The following is a 9,997-nucleotide window of genomic DNA, read 5'->3' as shown; positions in this document are numbered from 1 at the left end:
TACACATACATATACATATATATTTATACATATATATCAGATTTACACATTGACACGCACGTGATTTGGATACAATCAAGACGAGCTATTGCAACGCCGCGTAAAGTCGCCGGACATTCTTCTTCGAGAGGAGTTTGTGTGTATTGCTATCGTTATGACGACCAGCCCGTTCGCGCTTTTCCCCGTCAAATGCCAGTATTGCTTTAGGGTAAAGTAGTCCGGCCGGCCCCCCCCACCCACCGTCCTCTTCCTTCCTTCCTTCCTTCCAACCGCAACATGGACAAGAGGCACGATTGCTGCTGCCTGTTTATAAATCCGGGAGTGCGGCAGCAAGAATAGAAAGGCCAAAAAAAAAGTGTAAGTGTGTGTTTGTGTGTGGGGGGGCTGGAAGTGCGATCAGGTGGGGGTCCAAAAACCTGTCCTCTCTCCTCTAGAAGTCAGAAAAGAGATCTTGCGGGCCCAGGTGGATGATGAAGGGCGCCAGGGTCCGCGGCTGGTAGAAGGGATTGTCTATGAAAAGACCTCCTAAAACGACACACAAGGACATTGTCGTCATTTTCAAATTCCATTGGCGGCACCATGAAGGTTGCTCTGATATTTATTTCCAGTGTTGACAGGGGAAACATACTTGGAATGGATACACCAAAGTCCACCAAAAATATTGGCAGGATGGAATTTTGACATCGAAAAAGTGTGGCTAGATGTATGAAAGAATGGATGACGTAGATGTACAATGATGAGCAGGGATGTGAAAAATGCTTCATTGGAATTTGGACGGTCATTAAAAAATTCATGAAAATCTTGCTCTCGTTCGTTATTGTTGCCTAATTGAATGTTTTGCATGATTAGTGATTGGAAAAAATGTTTGTCAGAGAAATAGGGCTGCAATAATATCATTTAAGACTTTTTGCCTTCAGTTCCCCAAAATGGATGATGTGGAATTGACAAGGTCAAAATTGCACGGCATATAAATTGCAACGGTATGAATGATTATTTGCATATATTTTTTTCCTCAAATGTGGGCAAATCAAAGCTGTTAAAAAAATACGCCAGTCAAAATTCCCATTTTATAGGAAACGCATTTTATTCAACACATTTAATTTATTCCCAACAACCCCCACACAGCCGAAATAATTTTTATATATTAAACTTTGCGTGACTTACGGCCCGGCAAATAAAGTAAAAATTCACAGTACAAAACCTTGAAGTTTTTGACTTCAACATATAAACCTGCCGTTTGTTATTGTTTGGAATAACAAAGAAAAAACAACTTATCGACACCTTAAGTCAGTAATCCTCTCCCAACCACTGAATGTGGAATAAAAGAAAATGGAAGACGTCCCTTGTAGAAGGAATAAGGCTTTACATATCTGCTGGTCTAAAAGAAGTGGTAGTGGGGCACGGGGTAGGTGGGCACTTTCATGACGGGCAACAGAAGCATTCTCTTGGGAAAACCTAAAGGGGAAACACCAAGAAAAAAAAAAGCACAGGCCTACGTAAGTCAGCATCCGAGACTCGTGAAGACGGACGGAGCGACCGGGCCGATCCTCCAAAGTTTTCAAGAGTAGAAGTTGCCGCCGGCAAGATGGATGGAGTTAGTTCTCGTTAAAGCAGCTGCGGAAACTCGGGTGGAATTAGGAAAGCGGGGCGAAGGGTTAAAAGTGGGGATCCCAAAGTTCTTTCATGGAGGAGGAGGAGGATTCAGGCGGACTGATTTGTATGCGGACCCTCGTCTTGAGTGAAAACAATCCGAATTTTGATGGAAATGTGGATGTGGGTATCCAAAAGAGTCATAACTGGAATGGGGACTCAGAAAAAAGAAGAGATCTTCAACAAGGTGATAGGGCTGCTTGGGAAAATACAGTAATCCCTCGATTATTGTGGTTAATGGAGACCAGACATGGCCGCGATAAACCAAAAACCGCAAAGCAGGGTCACCCCATATTTTTTTTTACTTCAGTGCTGAGTCCTAGAGGTTTTTTAAAAAACATTTTTTTTGTACTTTACTAAAAATCTGTGATGTAGTGAAGCCGCGATATTCGAGGGATTACTGTAATAATATTAGTCAACTGCATTTGCTGTTCAATGTGGGAAACTGAAGGTTTTAATGGAAAAATTAGAAGACAGGCGTGTTGGTTGGTTGCTTTGGGGGCTTATTTGTTTATCATTTCTCTATTTTTAAATAAATGACCTTATCAGCCGCATTGTCTTGCGTTTTGCATGTCAAGGCTCATTTGTGCGCATATAAGTCATCTTTTTGAGCGACAAATATGCGAAAAAAATACGGTAAATTAATTGCTTAACAAAAATGTGTTCCTACATTAAATTTTTTTGAGTATCGGACATTATTGAATTAGGTTACACGATTAGTTCTGATCTGTTTTTTGCATTGTCTAGCTTGGTCAGGTCTAATTTGTGCGCATAGAAGTCATTTTTTTGAGCGACAAATATGCAAAAAAATACGGTAAATTAATTCCTTAACAAAAATGTGTTCCTATTAGGTTTACATTAGGTTACACAATTAGATCTTATCTCTTTTTTGCATTGTCGTGTTTTTCGGCTGCTGATAACCGATAATTGGGCAACTTAAGAAATAAAAGATGGTTAAAAAAGTGTCATGTAATCCCGGTCAGACAGATTGGAACACTTTATTGTACGTAGCTCCATTCTTTTTAATCGACTATTTCAATTTAAAGTGCACTCGTGCTCTCATTTCCTCGTGGGATGAATACTATCTCTTTTAGTTCAGGATTGGACAGAAGCGATTTGTCAAATATGAGCTGTTTCGAAGGAAGAAAGCAAGAAGAGAAAGCCTACTTTGAACCAGGAAGATGATTGCCGTTGGTGATGAGTGAAAACTGCATGTTAAAAAAGGGTGAGAGACAAGCAGTGGGAGCAGCAGTGGCAGGAAACAAAAAAAAAATGGCACGTACCGTAAGCAGGAGCGGCGGCGGCGGCGGGGCTGTAGGCGTACGGCGTTCCGAAGCCTGTCGATGAGGCGGCGGAAGCGTCAAATGACGGCGGTCGCCCGCAAAGTGATGGCGTCTGACGTCGAGCTAAAATGACTTACCTGCCGTCACGTATCCCGGGGCGGCGGCGCTGACGAAGGCGCCCCTCGCCAGGGTCGCTCTTCCTCTTCCCCGAGCGACCTGCGCCGCCACTGCCGAGGCGGCCGCCGCCGCGGCCAGGGCTCCTTTGGTCTAAATGGGGGAGAATAAACCGTTAAAAACACAGAGTTGATTAGAACTCTCCAATTTATGGATATATCATCTCGGTAAATTGGGACTCACGCAAAATACGTAGAATCAAAGGTTGATTTTTTTTTTTTTTAAGAAAATAAGTGATAATTACGTCACTTCAAATATTTGAGCCGGATTCTCCGGACTATAAGTCGAACATTTTGCATAGTTTGGCTGTGACTTATGTTTTTTTTTAAATTCCTGACCAACAGACGCTTGTTTTGTTGTTGTTTCAAAAAAAAATTAAATTAAATGTTACATTAACATGTGCCCAATTCGCCAGTTCTTCTCCATTTAAGTATTTTTACTTTAAAGTATATTTGTTCTTAGTTTCTGATCAAATAAAAAAATGCCCTCCCTAAACTGCGACTTATACTGGAATTTATGTACCGTATTTTCACGACTATAAGGCGCACTGCATTATAAGGCGCACCCTCAATGAATGACACATTTTAATTTTTTTCCATATATAAAGCACACTGGATTATAAGGCGCCCCGTCTATTTTGGAGAAAATGTAAGAATTTTAAGTGTGCCTTATAGTCGTGAAAATACGGTATATTAACTTTTTTCCTCTTCAATGTGCTTTTTTTGGTCCAAAAAATACGGTACTTTAATTTTCGAAGCAAAATACTTTGCATTAAAGGCTACAATCAGTAGTAAATATCAATAATAGAAATTCCACACATTTATTTGGACATTTACGTAACACTGTTTTCTCATTTGGTGTTCCTGACCTGAGGCAAAATCTTCTTCTTCTTGTTGGCAGCAGCGTTGGGACCGGAGAAGAGTTTTTCCAGCGCTGCCAGGGCGGCGCTGGCTTTTGCTACTTTTTTGTTGGGGCCCGCCCCACGAAACTTCTGCCCGTCCACTTCCACCTGGGGAGAGAATATCAATATATTAAAAATGTTTCCCATCCCAAAACAACATGTTTAGCAGCAATTAGTAACTCCATCAAGTGGCGACCCGCTGTCACGACAAGGTCGCTAATCGTTATGCTTCTTTTTTCGTAGATTTAATAACAATTTAGTACACATGTAAGAAAATTTCAACAAAAACTGAAATGATTGGTCATCCAGCGATGCAATTTGGGAAGTTTTTAATGATCTAAAGGAGACATTTCAAAATCTAGTCATGGCTTAATTAATGAAAAGACTCCTTTTAGGATGAATTTTGAAATAACAAATTTTCTGACTGATATTTACTATGCGAGAAATTATTAAAGTTAATTTACAAGGCCACTGTAGATGTGCAAAGAATCATTTTTCTCAAATCACAGTTGGAGAAACATTTTTACTTAAGAAGAGAATATTTCCAAAAAAAATTGGCATTAAGATAGTACTTTCTTTCATTTGGAAATTATGTGTAGGCTTTATGATCGTTAAATATTAATCTTTAAGCGTGAGGAAAACTAAACAACTATGGACGTCATTTGTATTCATATCTATTTTTGCGGCGACATTAGCGATTTATGTGGTGGAACAAACTATTAAGAATGACTAAGAGACGTGGATTGTTAGACTATATTTTAGTCATTTGCAAAATTCATGATTAGATGTTGCTGTGTATTATTATTATTATTTATGTGAGCGCATTTGTGGTGTAGGTTGCTAGGACCGCTGTCTGCCTGGAATTTGACTTTCACTGTTTTAAAGTGAAGAATCCAATCTTTTGAATGGAAAAAAATAAATAAGAATAACTCCAAAAATGTAAAGCAAACATTATTTTAACTAAGTTACTCTTTCAACACACCCACCAAATGTGGGCAAAATCAGTTTAAGACACGTGTCAAAGTGGCGGCCCAGGGGCCAAATCTGGCCCGCCGCATCATTTTGTGTGGCCCGGGAAAGTAAATGATGAGTGCCAGGTTTCTGTTTTAGGATCAAATTAAAATGAAGAGTATAGATGTATATTACATTTCCTGATTTTCCCCCTTTTAAATCAATAATTGTCATTTTTTAATCAATTTTTCTGTGTTTTTAGTTCAAAAATCATTTTGTAAAATCTAAAAATATATATAAAAAAGCTCAAATAAACATTGTTTCAGATCTATAAAAAACTGAATATTCAAGGCTTTTAATCCATTTATAAAAACAAATCTAAATATTATATCTAAAATGGTCCGGCCCATGTGAAATCAAGTTGACGTTAAAACGGCCCGCCAACCAACCCGAGTCTGACACCCCTGGCTTAAGAGATCATACAATTTAGCACGCAACTTAATAAGACCTTAAATGTCTCGGAATAAACATTTCACAATGATAATTTCATAATCATATTCTATTTTAAAATCCAATGATGAACACATCTAGCCTCGGATCATTGAACATTTCTTGTATCCAATTTTTTCATGTGTAGCCACACCCACCTCCATAATGAAGCGCTTATCATGGCTGCCTCCGCTTTCCGAGATGAGCTCATACTTGAGACCTCGTCTTTTTTCGTTCAGTTCCATCACGGGGTTCTTCCCGCTCGCCGTCAAAATGGGGCCCTGAGTTCGCACCTGAGACGGTCACGTCATTAGGAGGGTTCTATATTTGATCAAGGAAGCGACGTTGTTTTGTTTAAAATCCATACCTCCAGCGTGTTGGAGCTGTCCGTGGAGTGCGTTGCGTTATTGCTGGTGTGCGACGACGTCTCGCTCTTTCCTTCGCCGTCCGACTTTTCGTCGGAGCTCATGGGGTCCAGGTCCGAGTCGAAACCCGTGGGGTAACCCATCGCCTGGAGAACCTGGAAGATGAAAAATAAAAAATTCTCCTTTGAAAAAAGATCTTAGCTCATTTTGAACCATTACCGCCGTTAAGGTTAGCCAATGGATTAAGGAAAACGGGTCTGCATTCCGTTGTTTTTTTTTGTAATGGTTTGTATTAAAAACACGTTTCTGAAATAAGTCTGCATTTTTTCCAACAAGGTTCTGAGTTTGATTTATTTAAAAAGGGAGATCACATATTAATGAACATATTTATATTCATGTTAATGAACAAGTGAATATGTAAGACTGTAGCCCCGGTCTTATTTATTTTCTACTACTTATTTATTCTACTTTGTGATTGCAATTTTGTTCGTGTAATAGCCAGGCTTTAAGATGATTGGCCAAGAGGTTCAGAGACGGGAGTTGACGTATGCAAATTGCTATTGGGTTCCAGGTATGAAGGTGTTTTGGCTAATTTAGCATTCTTTTTGAAGGGAACTACACATTCACCTCTAGAGCCAGCCCTTGTTGATGTTAAGGTTTTTTTGTACGGACAGAAATGCCACTTTTTCAAAGCCAAAGGCTCGTTGTGTTGACTGTTGGAGAGATCAACCTGGTCAAACCCCGAGGAAAAGCCAAGAAAACAACGACAAAGCCTTATACACGGAACGAATCAACTAGCGGATTATCCCTGCCCGTCACCCTCGAGAGCCTTTTTGTTGCCGAGCACTTTAGGATTACATGGATTTCCCCACCTCCACACACACACACACACCGCAGCATTCCCTCAGGTAGAAATGTCTTCTGGTTACCTTGACGGCCACATGGAGCTTGGCCGTCTTTTTGGAAGAGCCCGACGCTTCGTAGACGCTTCCGTCCAGGTCCACGGACATGGTGAAAACGGGGGCGTGAACCGGACCCGATTGGGACAGCAGGCGATACTGCAGCCCTGGACGGATCTGGTTCAACCGCATCAGGGCATTCATTGGTTGGTTGGAGTCTATGGCTTTACTGTCAAGAACTGAATGAACAGAAACCGGTTAAAGGGACCCACTATTTTTCCACTTCACCATACAGTATTCGTACGTAACTACTTTACAAACAATTGCGCACCGTTTTACACTTGCTACATTTTGACCTTAACATTCTGTTTTCTCTTCCAGCTATTGTCAACTAATTCCTATAGAACAAGGGTGTCAGACTCGGGTTGGTTCGCGGGCCACGTTAACGTCAACTCGATTTCACATGGGCCGGACCATTTTAGATATAATATTTAGATTTTTTTATTTATAAATGGATTAAAAGAAGTGGATTAAAAGCCCTGAATATTCAGTTTTTTATAGATCTAAAACAATGATTATTTTAGCTTTTTATATATATTTTTAGATTTTACAAATTGATTTTTGAACTAAAAACACAGAAAAAATGGATTAAAAAATGACAATTATTGATTTAAAAGGGGGAAAATCAGGAAATTTAATATGCATCTATACTCTTCATTTTAATTTGATCCTAAAACAGAAAGTCGGCACTCATCATTTACTTTCCCGGCCCACACAAAATAATGCGGCGGGCCAGATTTGGCCCCCGGGCCGCGACTTTGACACGTACTATAGAACATGAATTATCACTACTCATGTTGGTTCAGGGTTGTAACATTTTTTAAATAAACTGAGTGCTGACAACCTTGGGTAAACAGTGTGCTGTTTACATCTGATGACTGACAACAAAAGAGTAGTTCTACTGTACAGAGAGTGTAGGATCATTGTTTGGCTATCATAAAACACATGTTCAAACATTTATAAACACGCTGTCAATACACAGTGTGGAAACACAAAGGATAAATGTACAATTCATGTGAAAAGAATCTGTGCGCGCCTTGTGCAAGTAGACCAATTACTGTATTTTCGCGCATATTGACTGCCACTGTGTATAAGACGTACCTTTAAAAATCGTTGAACTTTACAATTTCTCGCATATAAGCCGCCCCCTGATTCACAATTTTCACCTCCATATTTATGGTTTTAATAGGGAGTACAAATGTGTTACTTTGAAGGGAAAATCATAAGAAAAATCATCGCACGTGCTATTTCTGAGATACTGTATAAATCGATTGCTGGATTGCACATTGCCTGCACGTAGACAAATTCAAAAAGGAAGTCATGTGACCAGTACAACTAGGAAGTGTGTCCGTAGTGGTCTAGTTTGTCATCACTAGGTAAGACGGCGGCACCCTGAGCGAGCAAAGGGAGGCACAAGTGAGTTTTTTCACATTTTATGCAAGATACGTTTTTTATTTTTTTCTTGAATTTCATTCATAGATGTCAAAATAAATTTAGTTTAGCGTTTTATGTTTATCTTTTCTCTATTTTTAAATAAATGACCATATTGTCTTGCGTTATGGTGTTTGGTCTTTGTCACCTTGCAGTTTCGTGCACGTCAAGTCTAATTTTTTTGCGCATATAAGCCGTAGCCTTGATTCAGTCATCATTTTTTTTGTTACAAATATGGCGTATATGCGAGGAAATACGGTATATAATATAGCAGGATTATAATATTGCAGGATTATGATATCGCAGGATTATAATATTGCGTTGCGAGTTAACTCGCCATTTTAAACCCAATTATCTCGCAAAAAGTGCACAATCAAGGGCGTTTGTTTAACTTGTTAGGCCTCAAAATGTTCAAGGTCATTTCTTTTCTCGCCACTTTCTCAAAATAAAACAGCCTGTCTGCCTCCATCACGCCTGCTTCATCTTCTCCTTGAAGAAGAAAGACACCGAGACAGTAGAGTGCTCCGTTAAAACGTTGCCGATCGATAGTATTGATCAGCATGCGAGAGATGTAAGACGGCTAAAAAAGGAATACAGGCTGGCGGGTAGGACAGAAAAAAAAACCCATCTTTAATCCGTTTGTGCTGCTGTTTTTTTCGTTCGGATTTAAAAACAAAAACGCTAGACTGCCAGAGGGTGTTTATTCCCAACACTATCTTCCGCAAAAAACTGAAGCTGTTGACAAAAATAAAGCAGGAAATAGCGACTTCCTTCCTTTACCCACCTCTTCTGAGATTCCTCTTCATCTTCTTGATGAGGTCCTTGTCATCCATCATTCCCTCGTCGTATGGCCTTTTCAGACCGAAACCTGGAGGGAAAGCAGGACTCGTTACGGCTAAACAGCGCACATGTTCGGGCGAATGTCAACAGAATGACCCAACTTGTACGCTGTCAAAACTGTGATGGAATATATACGCAGAGGAGGGAAACAGAAATATGACGCCTAGCCACTAAATTGATAGTCTTGTCAGAAGCGTGCGCAAAAAACAAGGTCCGAAAAGGTCAGGTCATGTTTGAGATCGAACAGGGAACTCTTTGAGTAAAAAAAAAGCCCAGGAGTACCTTGGAATGTTATAGCTTGAATGTAAGAATGTGGAAGCGAGAGCGTTCAACACACACCTTCTTTGTCACACCAGGGGTATTTTTGCAATGGTTTATTTGAGGGAAGAGGATCCATTTCCAGGACTTTGCAGATCTGTCCAAAAGCCATGAGCCTCAGAGCGTGCTGTCAACACAAAGCAGACAAAGGAAGAAGATGTAAGACACTTGGGCCGGCGTTGTCGATATGAATTGGCGTATTTTAACGCTTTGAAACCGTCTTAGCCTTTTGTTTTAACTCTACGATGAAGATCTTCCGCAGCTTAAAACAATGCTTGCATCTAAATAAGCCTTGTAGTTTAGCATTCTCGGTAATAAAGCACTTTCAAGTCCATCATTGTCAATGGACCGTCAAATGAGTTCAGCACGCCAAAGGAGTTCCACAAGGCTCAATTTTAGAGCCCCTGCTGGGCTGTCCGTTGCACTCGGTGGAACCGAATGCTTCGCTAATGATGGTTAATTCCTCGGCAGGGGTAATTAATGGGTGAGTAATTGTCGTCAAATGGGGATATGTTAATCAATCAAAGTCCTTAAACTGTATACACATTGTCAAGCTACACAAAACGATGAGGCGGGAGCGCGGTGGTCCGCGGTGGCTCTGCTAATGTGAATCCATTAGGAAGCCGGGGGTGTCTA

The 9,997-nt window shown here is 40.2% G+C and overlaps 1 protein-coding gene across 3 annotated transcripts in view; it reads right to left on the bottom strand.

The window, feature by feature from the left end:
* The window catches only part of strbp (spermatid perinuclear RNA binding protein), a 57,972-nt gene continuing 47,975 nt past the window's right edge, over positions 1–9,997 (bottom strand). For 2 of the 3 annotated variants that reach the window (XM_077622848.1, XM_077622847.1), the window contains exons 11-19: positions 9,383–9,488; positions 8,988–9,071; positions 6,743–6,951; positions 5,816–5,968; positions 5,607–5,741; positions 3,976–4,116; positions 3,071–3,200; positions 2,934–2,987; positions 1–525 (exon numbers count right to left, since the gene is read on the bottom strand). In XM_077622848.1, the coding sequence (XP_077478974.1) occupies positions 431–525; positions 2,934–2,987; positions 3,071–3,200; positions 3,976–4,116; positions 5,607–5,741; positions 5,816–5,968; positions 6,743–6,951; positions 8,988–9,071; positions 9,383–9,488 (1,107 nt within the window). In that variant the 3' untranslated portion in view covers positions 1–430. Of the gene's footprint in view, positions 526–1,088; positions 1,456–2,933; positions 2,988–3,070; positions 3,201–3,975; positions 4,117–5,606; positions 5,742–5,815; positions 5,969–6,742; positions 6,952–8,987; positions 9,072–9,382; positions 9,489–9,997 lie in introns of those variants that run through there. The other variant, XM_077622849.1, reaches the window with a different exon arrangement.

The sequence above is a fragment of the Stigmatopora argus genome, chromosome 16 (genome assembly GCF_051989625.1).
Source record: "Stigmatopora argus isolate UIUO_Sarg chromosome 16, RoL_Sarg_1.0, whole genome shotgun sequence".
Lineage (NCBI taxonomy): Eukaryota > Metazoa > Chordata > Actinopteri > Syngnathiformes > Syngnathidae > Stigmatopora > Stigmatopora argus.
Note: the sequence above shows the minus strand (reverse complement) of the source record. Positions and strands in the feature narration are given on the sequence as shown.